Source organism: Nyctibius grandis, chromosome 3 (genome assembly GCF_013368605.1).
Source record: "Nyctibius grandis isolate bNycGra1 chromosome 3, bNycGra1.pri, whole genome shotgun sequence".
Lineage (NCBI taxonomy): Eukaryota > Metazoa > Chordata > Aves > Nyctibiiformes > Nyctibiidae > Nyctibius > Nyctibius grandis.
Genome location: NC_090660.1, coordinates 110,617,272 through 110,633,181, shown reverse-complemented (window position 1 = coordinate 110,633,181; position 15,910 = coordinate 110,617,272). Strand labels below are relative to the sequence as shown.

The following is a 15,910-nucleotide window of genomic DNA, read 5'->3' as shown; positions in this document are numbered from 1 at the left end:
AACGTGCTCCTTTATTTCCAGCCATCACTTTCTGCTCTAAAGCATTCAGTTGATGAAATATCATCTACGAAATTATAAGAACGTCAGATTTCCCCCTATGCAATACATTTTATGCAGCCTTAACTTTCTGAAAGTTGTGCTTCTTGCCACAGTTTTCCATAGTAAACTGATAGAAATTAGCTTGAAGTAGAGTGAGTGTAGGAATTTTCAGTTCATGCAGTTAAAATTTGGCAAAGTTTTGAGCAGCTGAAAGCAACCTTAGCCATAGGAGCCATTGTCAGATCTGCCTGTAACTTTAAAACCATAACATGAATTTCTAAAAATGCCAGACTGAAACTTTGAATAAACGCTGAACTACAATTGTGAGTATCCCTCAGGTTTGTTAATGAGTCTGTTGCAAGGCATGAGCATCTCGGTTCAGTTTGGAGCATCTCCTGCAGACTTTCTCCCTGCTGTTGGGCCAGCTGCTTCGTATCCTCATTGAAATGAGGTGACGGTGAAGTTAGAAGCTAAGAAGTAGTAAGTGTAATGCTATTGTCCCTGTTACCTGGGTGTGTTTCTGAAAATAGAGAATGAGACACATACAAAAACAGTTGCTTAAAAGGTCAGAAATGAAAGTTATGATAGCAGTATCCAGAGGTGAAGGTGAATTGGAGCAAATACTGTTTTCGTACCACTAAAAGTGAATCCTAAGCAGTCTGAGTGTCATCTTCAGAGTGTTGAAAAAGCAGCTTCCTTAGGTGTGACGCAAAGAAGTATTCTGACTTTGCAGAAAATGGCCTTTATTTTATAAATAAATGCCTTTTTGAGGTGTTGCAGCACTAGATGTATTAAATTCTCACTGCCATCAGTGTTTTACTTTGCAATGGAAACTCCTTTATACAGATACACTTGCATAAATTGTGACCGTTGGGGCTGTAATGCTTTTTATGACACAACTGCAAGTTTTGTGTAAAGTATTAATTTGGTTGTAACCAAAGAGATTTTTGTCTTTCATAGAATGATAGAATATCTCTAGTTGGAAGGGACCCATAAGGATCATCGAGTCCAACTCCCTGCTCCTTGCAGAACTACCTAAAACTAAACCATATGACTAAGAGTGTTGTCCAGATGCTCCTTGAACTCTGACAGGCTCGGTGCTGTGACCACTTTCCTGGGGAGCCTGTTCCAGTGACCAACCACCCTCTCAGTGAAGAACCTTTTCCTAATGTCCAATCTGAACTTCCCCTGATGCAGCTTCATTCCATTTCCTTGTGTCCTATCGCTGGTCACCAAAGACAGGAGATCAGCACCTTCCCCTCCACTACCCCCCTTGAGGAAGTTGTAGACTGCAATGAGGTCACCCCTCAGCCTTCTCTTCTCCAAGCTGAACAAACCAAGTTACCTCAGCCATTCCTTCTAAGTCTTGCCCTTGAGGCCTTTCACCATCTTGGTTGCCCTCCTCTGGACACACTCTAGTTGTTTGACGTCCTTCTTACATTGAGGTGCCCAAAGCTGCACACTGTACTCGAGGTGGGGCTGCACCAGTGCAGTGTAGAGTGGGACAATCACCTCTCTTGACCCAGCTAGTGATGGTGTGCTTGATGCACCCCAGAACACGGTTGGCCCTTTTGGCTACCAGGGCACACTGTTGACTCGTATTCACCTTGCCATCAACCCAAACCCCCAGATCTCTTTCCACAGGGCTGCTCTCCAGGCTCTCGTCCCTCAGTTTCTACATACAAACAGGATAACTCCATCCCAGGTGGAGAATCTGGCACTTGCTTTTGTTAAATGTCATATGGTTGGTGGTTGCCCAGCTCTCTAGTCTATACAGATCTCTCTGTAAGGCCTCTCTACCCTCAAGGGAGTCCACAGCTCCTCCTAGTTTAGTATCATCAGCAAACTTTCTTAATGTACATTCAATTACTGCGTCCAGATCATTTTTTAAAACATTAAAGAGCACTGGTCCTAAAATCAAGCCCTGGGGAACCCCACTGGTGACTGGCTGCCAGCCTGATGTAACCCCATTTACTATAACCTTTTGAGCCCAACCCATCAGCCAGTTTCTCACCCAGGGTATTATGGACTTGTCTAGCTGTGTGCTGGCCACTTTGTCCAGAAGGATACTGGGAGAGACGGTGTCAAAAGCTTTGCTAAAATCCAAACCTACCACAGCTATTGGCTTCTCTTGGTCAGCTAGATGAGTTCCCACCGGGGCTCTGTCTGGGAAGCTGCGTCAGTCATGGCAGGTGGAGAGCTTAGAGAAGCCGTGGCTGTCCGCCGGGTGGACACCATTGCTCCCTGGTCAGGCCAGCAGAGTCACAGCGCCTGTCCTGTGCCCCCTTACATGCAAACTGCCGCATCACACCCTCTTTTCCTACCCTGGCTGCTGGTGCTCCCTTGTGGTTTTTTATACGTGTGGAGGACCTTGGCCACCATTGCTCCTGGCCCCATCCAGGTCTCCTCAGCCACTGTGGCATGAGCTGTGGGCTCCCAGCGGGTCTCTTTGCTCCCCTGAGGTTCCCCCGGTTCAGGACCCTCCCTGTGCACTGAGCTGAGCTGCTGATCACCAGAGCTGCTCCCCTCGGCGACTGAGGTTGGCATGAAGGTTGTATAAATACAATTACCAAGGAAAGTCACTTCACTCTATTATTAAATATTTCCAAATGAATAAACAAATTGATGTTGACTAAGAGCTTTGCAACAAAACCAAAAAGTAAACCAGCTTAGAAGTCTGATACCATTGTTGTGGCTGCCCCCTCCCTGGCAGTGTTCAAGGCCAGGCTGGATGGGGCTTGGAGCAACCTGGTCTAGAGGAAGGTGTCCCTGCCTCTGGCAGGGGGGTTGGAACTAGATGATCTTCAAGGTCCCTTCCAACCCAAACCATTCTGTGATTCTGTGATTATGGAGACCATTCAGCGGTGCAGAAATACCTCAGTCTCCAAATGGTTGCGCTGCAATTTCTTCTTCACCACCGTAACGTCTACAGTTTGATCTCTGAATACAGACCAAACCCAATTGTGAATATACCACCACATGTGATTAATAATGAAGGATAAACCGTCATGTAGAGGCCAGGGCTGTTGTGAGCGATAACAAAATAAGTGAAAAGTCTTTCTTATTGTATAAATAATGTGCCTGTAGTTAGGAGCTTAGCTAGTGATGGTGAATTGGGATGTATTTTTAACTGTTGGGAAACGTTGGGCCACTCTGAGTGGTTGAGATTGTGCTGATGAAAGTTGTGAGCACTGTAATAACTAGTCTAAATGTATATTTTCTTTTATTTTATAGGCTGGTAACCAGCACATATATCAGCCTGTGGGTAAACCAGGTAAGCAGTAAATTCATACACTGTCATCTTGAATCCTTGATTACAAGTCTTCTAGCAGCAGCAGTGAACAAAGATTTATGCCAGCGTTTTCATACAAGGGGTGGATTCAGTTCCACATAACTACACATAGGTGTTTCGCTGCACTATGTGTTTAAATTCCCCGTGCAGTCCCCAGAGATGTAGTCAGCAAAGCCAAGAAAGTGTTTCATCAACAGGTGGGAAGTGTCTAGAGGAAGCTGAGTCACTGTGTATGACTTCACCATGTGTGGAGTTCAGACATGTAAACCAAATGTAGACACCTAAACTTAGGTTTCTCAGTCTCAAAGTGAATCACACCCAGGACTTGTGCCCTGAAGAAGTCCGATTTTCCCAGACGTGCCAGCATGTGTGGCACTCAGCTGTGGTACGAAGGGGTGAGTACCTCTCAGGTCTGGGGTATGTGTACTGAGATGAGTAGCAGTTGCCCAATTAAGGGATCTTTGAAGTATCTTACTAAAACAGCCATGTTCTCATAACCGCAGGAAAGCGTAATGAATTCCACAACCTTTCCTGTCTGCGTTTCTTCAGCAGAAATAGAGATTTGAGTGTAGCTCCTACAAACAATGTATTTACTATAAGACACATAAAGATGTGCATCTCCTCTGCTCGTACAGTAAAGCATGTGTAGCCTTTGTAGTGTTGACAGACCAAAATTATGCAGGTCCATCCGATATGTTGGTCCTCTAAAACACAAATTGTTTCATTAACCAGATCACGCAGCTCCGCCAAAGAAACCTCCCCGCCCTGGAGCCCCCAGCCATTTGGGCAGCCTCGCAAGCCTGAACAGCCCCGTGGACAGCTACAATGAAGGCGTGAAGGTACATTGCTCAGTGTCACATGAAACATGCTTCAGAAAATGAAACATTACCACCCTGAGAGAGTTGCTGTTCCTGAAGTAGAGTCCATGGAAAGCAAAAGTGACTAAACTTCCCAAGTAAATGTTGTCATGGGGCAGACATGCACTGACAGCTTTCCAGGGAAGTAGAGAGTTAACTGGTAGGCTCATATCTTCCACTACTGTGATTCAGCATGTTCCTCACCTAGAACCTTTCCCAGGTGAGCTTATTTCTAGTTTGAAGAGCGTATGAGATGTCCCGTGTGGACTCAGCCTTCCTGCCCAGAAGCTTTGTTAAGCAGGAAGGAGCACACCCAGGGTTCCCAGTTACTCAGGTAGTACCAAAGTCTCCTGTCCTTGGTCACGGAGAAGTGAGACATGTCTGAACTGTGGTGCTCCAAAAAAGCTCTTACTGCAGCACCAAGGCTCCTAAAACCCTACTAGCTCTGGGGAACAAGGGGAAATGGTGTGGTCTGTGTGACCCTGTGATTGAGATACTTTCTAATGTGTAAATAGGCAATAAACCCAAAAATGAAACTTCACAGTTTTCTAGCAGAGCGATGCTGCAGGGCGCTGTGAAACACGGCGTTCTGTCCCCTGTTGCAGTTGGTGTCAATGGAACTGCTCCTTAGTACGTCAGTCACTTCTAAAATCGTGTCTCCAGGTGTTATTCCCTGCCTTTGGGACTCCATTACCTTTCTAAGACCTCATAGCAGCCTTCCAGTACCTGAACTGGCTACAGGAAAGCTGGAGAGGGGCTTTTTACAAGGGCAAGTAGTGACAGGATGAGGGGGAATGGTTTTAAACTGAAAGAGGGGAGATTTAGATTAGATCTTAGGAAGAAATTCTTTCTTGTCAGGGTGGTGAGACGCTGGCCCAGGTTGCCCAGAGAAGCTGTGGCTGCCCCTTCCCTGGCAGTATTTAAGGCCAGGCTGGATGGGGCTTGGAGCAACCTGGTCTAGTGGAAGGTGTCCCTGCCCATGGCAGGGGGGTTGGAACTAGATGATCTTTAAGGTCCCTTCCAACCCAAACCATTCTATGATTCTGTGATTCTATAATCTTCAGAAAACCCAAACCTGAGTGACCTCAGAGCCTCCCAAGGGGAACCAGTGGAGCTATTTCTGATACTAGCAGTTTCCATCAGCTAGATAAATAGTGGTTGGGAATTCTCTTGTCAGTAACACTCTAACAGAAATGCAGCTGATCTGTACACGTCGCCGTTTTATTACTTCACAGCCTTTGCAGTTAGGCAAATACCCCTCCACAAGGACTGCTGGTCTGACGGCAGTATCCAGAGCGTTAAAGCAGGATAACTCTTGCTGCTGTTCCTGTTCTGTCAGTTGATGCCATCAGCCCGGGGAGGTTGTGTGTGTTTGTGCTCCAGCGGGTTCCCATGAGGAGAAAGATGGGGTCTGCGTTAGAGCACGGGCTTCTGCAGGTACACCGGGGCAATCCCTGCGGTGATCACACAGAATCGCACAACCAGGTTGGAAGAGACCTCTGGGATCATCGAGTCCAACCATTGCCCTGACACCACCATGGCAACTAGACCATGGCACTAAGTGCCATGTCCAGTCTTTTCTTAAACACCTTCAGAGATGGTGACTCCACCACCTCCCTGGGCAGCCCATTCCAATGGCTAATGACCCTTTCTGAGAAGAAATGCTTCCTAATGTCTAACCTGAACCTCCCCTGGTGGTTCAGGCGGTAGTGCTAACAGTACAGCTCCTCACAGATGGAGAACCTCTTGCTAATCTAAGCGCTGCCCAGCCTGTAGTAAAGAATGGGAATCCGTGTTGTGGGAGACACAGCTATTGTGATAAGAGATGCTTATTTTAGGTAGTTTAAGAAAATACAAAAAAAATATCCAGTTCATCTGACCGTGAAATTTAAAAATTGCCACCAAAGCACTGTATGCTGCACAAATCGACCTCAGGCACTGCCTGTCTCGCTCTTGCTCTCTTGTTCTGACATTATTGGGATATTTAAGAATGGGCATCAATAGACAGCAGCGGCGAATTTGAGCAGGATTATTTATCGTCAACTGCTGCCAGTGCTTTTCAAGCTGCCAGGCCTCAGAAAATGTCAAGAAGCAGTAACAGATGTGTTACTAAACTTGGCTTCTCTAAAACTTCCTTTCTGAATGCTGATACTGGAACATGAAAACTGTTTTCTGAAATACATCCTTTTGACAACAGACAAACCTGAGCAGCCAAAGTCATCAGTAATAACAAGTGAACAAGATTTGTGTACTAAATAGCTTCTTCAGTAGAAAAGAAAGGCTGATTCTGTTTTTTCTGACAAGGGTTTTTTGAAATCGGATTGTTTTATTGCCCCTTCAAGAAAACAGTCCATTATTTTTTAACAGCGTATAGTTTTCTTAACGTCCTCAGTCCTAAACTGAAGGTGCTTCTTGGGTTCATTTCAGGCTCCGTTTTCTGTACATCCATTTCAGAGTCCCATTTCAGTCTCCCTTTTCTGCAGAATACACATTAAAAATAAGAGGATTTGAACTGTTTGCCCTCAGGAACCTTTAGGGCATGCACCAGGAAATACAGGGTTTGTGTTACTCGCTGAGGCAAAGTCAGCCAATCCACACAAAGAAACTCCTGACTTCAAAGCCTGCGGAGCAATACTGTTTGATGTTGGGTATAAATAACAAAAAAATGGAGTTTTACAAAACGCAGATGTCGGTACTCTTGAAATGTTAGGGCCTGGCTGTAGGAATGAGTGGGTTGGGTATAAGGCATCTAGAATGGGTTCGTCGTAGTTCTTCGCCACGACTGTGATCACTCATCGCGAACAAGAGCTGCGCAGTTAGATGATTGTGTATTCCCTATCATGACTTTTCTAAAGAAAAAAAAAAAGCTTCAGAAAGATGAAAACAACATTTTCTTAAACCTGTTGAGCTTGTGTAAAAGGATCAGGGTTGCCCAGGACACGTTGTTTCCCACCGGTGCAGAGGCCCTCTACTCGTTCACCACTTTGCTGCTCGCCGGACTGGCTTGCTCCTGTCAAGCTTTGCATGATCTCTTCCCCAAGTGTTTAGTCCCAAGTAAGCATGGGTGCATGGCAAACACTCCCCCTTCCTACGTGGGCGCGCAGCAGCTCCTCAGCACACGACACTTCCGTACCCAGCGCACCGAGAGCTAACAGGAATGACTGCCCGTACTGTTGAGGATGCCGTTTTGTTGCAGGCTTTTTAACTTGGTCTCTTATTGCTACACGTGTTTTGGGTTTGGTTTGGTTTGTTTTTTTTTTTCCTGCTGAGTTTTATTAATATTGTTTTTCTTTTTTCCCTTCTTTTGGTAAATTTCTTTAACCTTCCCCCACATTCTGCTCAACCATAGCCGTGGAGGGTAAGCAGTGCGTGAGCGTGTGTGTACGTGCCCTATTCCAGTATGTCTTTGCATGTCACTTTGCCAGATGACTGTTTAACTTCTCGATTGCTGAAACCAATTAAAATCACAGCCTTTCACTGGTGATTGAGACAATTCCAATGTTCTTTTTCCCAAGGTATTTTCTGATCAATACACTAGAGTGAATTTCTCCAATAGTTGTCCGTACCCACTTAGTGAAATGCAACAAAATGGAATCACCATGCACTAAATCCTGCACTCCTTCCTTAGACAAAGTTTCATCCAAGTATTTTATAATTTCATCAGGGTGGTATCTCAGGTGCTTCCAGTGAAACATCTCTGTAGCTAGGACCAGTCGTAAGAACCAGTAGTAACCAGTGTGGTGGGCTGAAATGCCACGAGCCATCTCACATCAACAGGGTGGACGGCTGCTGTGTGACAAGTAGGAAAGAAGCAGTTTTTTAACCTTCTGCTCCCCCGAGTGGTTGCTTGGGCATCCCGTAGCATTGAAGAGCTGCAGGGAACTGGGATGCGTGTCGTTTTACAGTTCAGGAGCAGAGATACTAAGGACCTTATGGAGGAAGTTTACAAAGTGTGTTTCTTTTCTGACCCAGGATTATTTCGGTCTGTCTTGGATTTAACTCCAGACAGATCTGACTCGATGGAAGTTTTGCTTGAGTAAGGACTACAGGATTTTTAACCTATTGGGGTTTTTTTCTGGTCTACTAGAAATAAACTGTATGAAAATATTTGGTGTTGCCCACCTGTACTGGTGACACCATTTTTGTTAATCTGCTGTGGTTTTTCACTAACAAAACAATAATATGTACTGCAACATTCTCTCTTTACTCCATCAGTATGTTAACTATGTACTCTGACGTTGTTTTGGAGCACAAAACAACTTTCTGGAACGAGGGACCTGATAGCTGTTGCCTTAACAGTGGAACTTGTCCATCAGTAGTGAACCACTTAGACCTCTCAAGTACTCCGTCCTCCTCGTTCCTCAAATTACTTTCTTCTCTGTTGTGGGAGTTATACTGGAAGCTCTTCAGGGAAATCCTGGTAAAAATTCCCCAGTGCCTTTTCACAGATGAGGTTCAGTCAGAAGAACTAAAGGAAGCTAGAAGGGAGCGAGCATGCTCAACCAGGACAGGCGACCCCCGCGGGGCTGGGCGGGGGGCTGTTGCAGATATGAGACCTTCCCGGCTGTCTGCAGAGGTTGGGAAGTTGCTGAGCCCCATCTGCTGGGAACAGGAGGTTAAACAACCCCTCTCTGCTTCCAGATTCAACCACAAGAAATCAGCCCTCCTCCTACGGCCAACCTGGACCGCTCCAACGACAAGGTCTACGAGAATGTAACCGGGCTGGTGAAAGCGGTCATAGAAATGTCCAGTAAAATACAGCCAGCTCCGCCGGAGGAGTACGTACCCATGGTGAAGGTACGGAGGTGGTTCCTAAAATCAGTGGTTTAGTTCTCTTCTGAATTGGGTCTTCGTGTGGCCAGAGGGCTGGAGCTTTGGATACTGTTAACAATACTGTGGGCGACAGTGCTTTATACCCCAGCTTGCCCCTGCTCATCCGGGGGCAGGGAGTTGTGCACGATCTTCTTGGCATTTCACTTTTTTTAAGAAAAACTTTTTTTTTTTTTTTAATTAACCCTTTGGCATCTTGTTTTGATGGTGAAACACAGAATTGCAGGTGGGATTTTAAGTCTCTCAACCATGTTCTAAGTCCCGTCTTATCCCGCTAAGGAATTAAGTGCGTCTGTTGCTTCCTGTGCTCCTACAATTCTCTCATCCATTCATTCCAAGTTTTTAAAGTTTACTTCCTTTATTTTTTTTTCTTAGGAGGTTGGTTTGGCGCTAAGAACCTTACTGGCAACAGTAGATGAGACCCTCCCTGTGCTTCCTGCAAGCACCCACAGAGAGGTACGTAGAGCTCTGCTCACCTGATGCTCAGTCATTACCTTTCCAGTCAGCCTCAGCCAGGACAGCTATCTGGACGTGTTTTGGGTCTCTCTTCTTCGCATATGCAAACATTTTGGTTTATTAAGCAGTCTGAACTCTTGGGTTATAATTCTACATGAAATAAATTTTATTAGAATTGCTTTGTGGACATAGGCTTGTATTGACTTCAGTGAAGATGCTCAAACTGGATGTAATTGAAGAGCACACAACACACACCCGTAGGGAGTTGACATAAAAACCGTTAGCGGTGCTTACACAAACCAGTGTTCTAATGCAGGGAGAGCATCTGGGGGTTAATTCTTAGCGCAAGTGTAATCTTTCATTCAACTACAGCTCACACACAAAGTCATTAAACTGGTAATTTGAGCATAGCTTGGTGCAGCTGGAAGTTTTTGATGAGAAGATACCCTGTAGTAACCTAGTTCTGGATGAGAAGTGACTGAGATCTTCCAGTGAAGTTCATGAGTCAGAAGTAAAACCGTTTTCCTCCAAAACCTTGAATGAGTGTGATAATGAGAAAGACAGAGAATGGTTCTTCAAGTGCCTTCTTAGAGAATCAGCCTGACTTAGCTCTGTGGTTAAGTAACCTGTATCTGGCTTCTTGACCTTTTTTTTAGAGCTACTTTTATGTTTTAGAGCTACTTTAATAATAGTAATTAAAAAGAGTGATGATGATAGGGAGCTGAAAACCTGTAACAAGGCGCTCTCGTGAGACCCCCCCTGCAGTGCTGCGTCCAGCTCTGGGGCCCCCAATATAAGAAGGACATGGAGCTGTTGGAACGAGTCCAGAGGAGGGCCACGAAGATGATCAGAGGGCTGGAGCACCTCTGCTGTGAAGACAGGCTGAGAGAGTTGGGGCTCTTTAGCCTGGAGAAGAGAAGGCTCCGGGGAGACCTTCTAGCAGCCTTCCAGTACCTGAAGGGGCTACAGGAAAGCTGGAGAGGGGCTATTTACAAGGGCATGTAGTGATAGGACGAGGGGGAATGGTTTTAAACTGAAAGAGGGGAGATTTAGATTAGATCTTAGGAAGAAATTCTTGACTGTGAGGGTGGGGAGACACTGGCCCAGGTTGCCCAGAGAAGCTGTGGCTGCCCCCTCCCTGGCAGTGTTCAAGGCCAGGTTAGATGGGGCTGGGAGCAAGCTGGTCTAGTGGAAGGTGTCCCTGCCCATGGCAGGGGGGTTGGAACTAGATGATCTTTAAGGTCCCTTCCAACACAAACCATTCTGTGATTCTGTGGTAGCTCCAATACCCACGTTAAAACTCACTATTAGTGATTAGGGTCTTGGTGCGGTTTAACAGGGGCAGCTCAGTGGCCGACAAGGCTGCTTTTGATCTCCACACAGCGCAGAGCAGCAGGTGCCTAAGTTCCATCTGCTCCACGTGGTGCCTGCAGAAACGGCCCCAGCTTCTGTCGGAAAGCTCAAGCAGGGGCTGTTGAGGGGGGAGATAGTGCTGTTGCTCTGTAGTAGTGCTGCGGTGAGTACAACGCTTCTAACGCCTTGCACAGTTGACTGCATCTTCTTGTTCCAGATCGAGATGGCACAGAAGCTGCTCAACTCGGACTTGGCCGAGCTCATTAACAAGATGAAGCTGGCCCAGCAGTACGTCATGACCAGCCTGCAGCAGGAGTACAAAAAGCAAATGCTGACGGCTGCTCACGCTCTGGCTGTGGATGCCAAAAATTTGCTGGATGTTATTGATCAAGCCAGACTGAAAATGATCAGTCAGTCCAGACCGCACTAAGGACTGAGGGAAGAGTTTCATCAGTCTGGTTAAGAATTCTGCTTGCGAAAGGATGTTATTTCACCTTCCACCAGCAGTGAGGATTAACCCAGTGTAGTCCTGGCTTTCCAGCGCCTCTTGCTTCTGCAGACCTGACTGACAGCTCTTGGTTCTCTCTCATTACAAAAGTTTAACCAAGTTTTTATCATAAAGCCAAGCTGGTCTGGGATTCCAAAAGTGGCATTATCACAAGATGAAGTTTGTACAGAAGTCCTCGAGAAATCACGGCTACGGAGCGCGCTTGGGTTTCATCCCGTCGCATGGGACACGCTTCGCCTAGAGCTGCCATGGGGTTACGGCCTCGGAGCCAAAACTGTTCGAGCAGCAGATGGGAGAAAAGATATTGTGAAGTGAAGAATTCGGGGAAACCTCAGGGCTGAGAATTCTTGCCCACAGTATATAAACTATCCAGACTGGAATTTTTTTTTATTAGAACACTTACATCGCAATATGCTAATCACAATTTACAGAGAAAGAATAAAAAGCTATATTTTCAAGACTTCAGTCATTTCAAGACAAAAACTAAAGCCCTCTTCATCTGCCCACCTTTTACTTTGACGTGACTGTGTGAAGCATTTGTTTGGAACTAGCTGTAGGACACAACTCAACACCCTCCTCTTTTTCACCAGAATAACGTGCCAGTTCTTTTGTAGCAACGTTGTTTTCCTTGGAAGCAAAAATGCTGCTTTGTACCAGAGCAATTCAGAGCTGCATTTAGAAGAGTTCTGTAACCATTCATGTTCCCCCATTTTTATATAATTTATAAAGACAGATTAAAGCCATGTTGAATATTTTAAACCCGCTGTAGTTAACTAACCCATCCTTTTGTCTGTCTTGCCTGGGAGGAGTTACGGTAGAGCAGTGTAATTAGATTTTCCTTCGTTTTTCCACTTACGCCATCTGTTCTGTTAAAATAAAAACCACACCACTCCCTTCTTGCTGTTGAGGGATATAAATTATTCTCAGGAAGAATATAATGAACTGTACAGTTACTTTGACCTATTAAAAAGGTGTTACCAGTGACGTTCTGGCTGTATGATTTTTGTGTGCGTGTGCACTGCAGAAGAAACCACCGTGAGTTTCCTCTGCTTGGAATTTTTCTCACCCTAATCCAAAAGCTTTTAAGAATTCACTTACGCAGGACTTCAGGAGCAACTGAGCAGCCAAGGAAGAAATCCAAGAGTTAAGGAGTCTTTCCAAGAGCAGTTTTTCCTCCAACTCTCTGGAGCACAGGAACAATCAGTGTTACAATCTGTGTAAGTGGCATGTAATTACTTGGTGTTACTCCTTACACTCCTTTAGACTTCTAAACTCCCTCCTCCTAGGGGAAGGTTTCTTTTAAAAGGGTTGGGGGAATGCAGCAGTTGAGTGGTTTGCAGGAACTATTCTGGAAGAATTAGCAGCAGCAGGGGGTTGCATGGACAAGGTTCTTCCATGGGTGCCTGCATCTTCCAAAAAACAACCAAGCTCCAGTGTTGTGGGAAGATGGGACAGTGCAGAGTGTTACCAATTTTTTTGATCTAGATGTGGGACAACCCTTTGTGGTGGGTTGACCTTGGCTGGACACCAGGTGCCCACCAAGCTGCTCTTATCATTTGTCTCCTCAGCAGGAAGAGATGGAAAAAAAAAACCTCTTGGGTCAAGATAAAGGTAGTTTAATAAAGCAAAGGCCACGCACAGAAGCAAAGGAAAACAAAAGATTTATTCTCTACTTGCCATCAACAGGTGATGTCCAGCCACTTCCCGGGAAGCAGGGCTTCACCACGCGGAGCAGTTGCTCCAGAAGACAAACATCATAACAAATGCCTCCTCCTTCCTCCTAGTGTTTACTGCTGCACAGACATCCCATGGTATGGGACATCAGTTTGGGTCAGCTGTGCTGGTGATGTCCCCTCCCACCTCCAGCCTACAGGGTGAGGCAGGGGGATGTTGGGAGAGCCAGCCTGGGTGCTGGGCCAGCGCTGCTCAGCAGCACAACACCGGGGTGTTGTCAACACGTTTTCTGGCTACCAACACAAAGCACAGCCCTGTCAGGGCTGCTGTGGGGAGAATGAACTCCATCTCAGCCAGACCCATTACACCTCCTACGCAGCTTCAGAGTCCTCCTTACACACTTTGAACATTTTGCTAAGGTGTAATTTTCATTTAATACTTCAGAACACACATTGGAAAGCCCTTACCTTGCTCAGTTGCTCTGGAAAAGTCCTGATCAAAAGTTATTTCAGAAATACAGAAGTTACTCCTTTCATATGCAAAGTTACACTCTCTTCCACACCAACCTTTCAAAGCAGTTTTCAGAGACACTTTTTTTTCTGGAAAGGCAAAAAAGATAGATACACCCTTCACAGAACCCAGGCTTGGTGGCGAGCACTGCAAGACTCTGCTTTTAAATTATACCTGCTCATGAATAGCCAGTGTCCCAGCTTTAGCCTCCAACAAGGGCCTTACACTGAGAATTCAGCCTTTTTCCCCCCTCCTCACCAGCTGGGCTCCACTGGGAAATGCCCACAATCCCCGCTGTGCCACAGGCTTGAGCTGCCCCCGAGCAGTGTAACTACCTGGTACTAGACCCTGCCCGAGAGGGAAGCTGCACTGTTGCTAAAGCATTACCGACACTTTGCAGCTTCACCAAGAAGCTGCAGCACCAACCAAGTCGCAGCACTTTGCTAAAGATGTGACCATATCCTGTACCTGCCACGCTGTCACCACGTCCCATGCTGGCTCTGATTACATTTGCACCTTTGCTATGAATGCAGTTCCGAGCTGTAACCGTCACTGTGCTACGCTGATGGAAAGGATGAAGAACCAAGGAGAGCTGTAAAGCCCTAGAGTAACATGCGATGACAGCAGTGTCGGTCCCTGCAGGTCACCTGGACATCCTGCATCCACCACCCTTCGCATGCATCCACGTAAGAGACAAGAGTACATTTAAGTGGTCTTTATTAGACAGGTACAAGACTAATTAATTAGTCAAAAAGACCAAAGCCCATGTCATCATCAGATTCCTCTGATTCTTCTTTCTTTTCCTCTTCTTTCTTCTCCTCAGCTAGAAAAGAAAAGAATCAGGATTTTTCCATTTTATTTATGTAAGAGTCACATGCCACAAAAGACTTCACGTACAATAACATCAAGAAGACCTGAGCAATCCTGACAAGCTAATGACCCAAGGAGACCAGTGTTTCCACCAATAGGAAAGTGTTTTTGTGCCTTCAAAATTAATTCCTATCGAATCTAAAAAACTTTTATGAACTCTCTCTTTAGCCATCAGGATGAGATCCTGATGATATACAGAAAGATCAGCCTCAATTCTGAGGTACCACTAATCCTGTAGACTAACACAAAGTGCAGTTCCAGCCTTTCTAAAGGGGAGGGTCTGTTTTGCTCCAGAACACCCACGTGTATACTCCACAAACCACATTCAGGTTGAAAGGGAAAGAGCCAAGGTGACAAGCCGCTTTTTAACGAGGTCTTTTTTCCAGCTGGAAATCACTAAGTTGGCCACAGAAGCCACTTACCCGGGGCAGCACCGCCCGCAGGCGCAGCACCACCAGCGGGAGCAGCTGCAGCTGGAGCACCACCACCACCAGCTCCTACATTACAGATCAGGCTACCGATGTCGATGTTAGCTAGAGCCTGCGGAGAACAACCACCAACAAAGCGTCATTAACGCGGGGTGTGCGGGGCAGCTTCGCTTCAGTCCTGTGCACCTGCTCAGTCATGCCATGATGACACCCCAGCGTGACAGGCCAGCAGCCCGCTTCACCCCCACCAGCGGGCTCACCATAACTCGGCGCTTTTTACGTTCGCTAAAGGCAGCGTTTCACACCTAAACACCCAGGGCTCTACCGCCCGAGTCATCACCGCCGGGGAGCCGCTGTTTGGTTGCCATGTGCACCCAGAAGCCCCCAGAACGAGACGGGGCCATCCCCACACGCTCCCCGCCGCCCCGCGTCCTCCCCTCACGCCCTCCGAGATGCCCAAGGCACCCCCGCTCCGCCCAGCCCCCCCGCCCAGGCCAGCCCAGCTCCCTCTCGCCCACCTTCGCGAAAAGGCCCGGCCAGAACGGCTCCACGTTCACTCCGGCCGCCTTGATGAGCGCGTTGATCTTGTCCTCCTGCAACGACAGCGGCGCTCAGCAGCCAGCCCGGCCCCGCCGCCTCCCGCCATGCCGCGGCTCGCCGCCATCTTGTGGCGGCGGGGCCGGGGCCCGCACTCACCGTGACGGTGACTTCGTCGTCGTGCAGGATGAGGGCGGAGTAGATGCAGGCGAGCTCGGAGACGGAGGCCATGGTGGGGGCGCGGTGCCAGTCGCCGGGGTGGGACGGCCTTAGCTTCAGCTGAAGAACACAGCACCTTGGGCCGCCGGGGAGGGAAAGGGGCGCGTGTCTGGGCGGGACCTTTATAACGGCGCCCGCAGCCAATCGCAGACCCGACGACCTGAGACGCAACAGAGTCGTCAGCGCCGCTGGCCAACCCGTGACGGGCAGGGGAGCGCTGGCCAATGGCGCCAGGGGAGCGCTGGCCAATGGCGCCAGGGGAGCGCTCTGCCAATCGCAGCGCAGCGGGGGATGACGGGACCGTCGGCAGCGCTCGGGAGCGCGCAGCGGCGCCACA

The 15,910-nt window shown here is 47.4% G+C and overlaps 2 protein-coding genes across 7 annotated transcripts in view; one reads left to right on the top strand and one right to left on the bottom strand.

Moving 5' to 3' along the window:
* Positions 1 to 12,319, top strand: part of PTK2 (protein tyrosine kinase 2) — a 245,096-nt gene extending 232,777 nt beyond the window's left edge. For all 6 annotated transcript variants that reach the window (XM_068396090.1, XM_068396091.1, XM_068396089.1 and 3 more), the window contains 5 exons: positions 3,274 to 3,313; positions 4,064 to 4,170; positions 8,830 to 8,985; positions 9,394 to 9,474; positions 11,045 to 12,319. In XM_068396090.1, the coding sequence (XP_068252191.1) occupies positions 3,274 to 3,313; positions 4,064 to 4,170; positions 8,830 to 8,985; positions 9,394 to 9,474; positions 11,045 to 11,257 (597 nt within the window). In that variant the 3' untranslated portion in view covers positions 11,258 to 12,319. The remainder of the gene's footprint in view (positions 1 to 3,273; positions 3,314 to 4,063; positions 4,171 to 8,829; positions 8,986 to 9,393; positions 9,475 to 11,044) is intronic.
* A 1,900-nt stretch (positions 12,320 to 14,219) lies between these two features.
* RPLP1 (ribosomal protein lateral stalk subunit P1) lies at positions 14,220 to 15,688 on the bottom strand. Its single transcript, XM_068396821.1, has 4 exons — positions 15,514 to 15,688; positions 15,336 to 15,410; positions 14,812 to 14,929; positions 14,220 to 14,342 (listed from the first exon to the last, which is right to left on the bottom strand). Exons 1-4 carry the CDS (start codon positions 15,583 to 15,585, stop codon positions 14,263 to 14,265), a joined length of 345 nt encoding a protein of 114 aa, XP_068252922.1. The 5' UTR covers positions 15,586 to 15,688; the 3' UTR covers positions 14,220 to 14,262.
* Between the last annotated feature and the right edge of the window lie 222 nt (positions 15,689 to 15,910).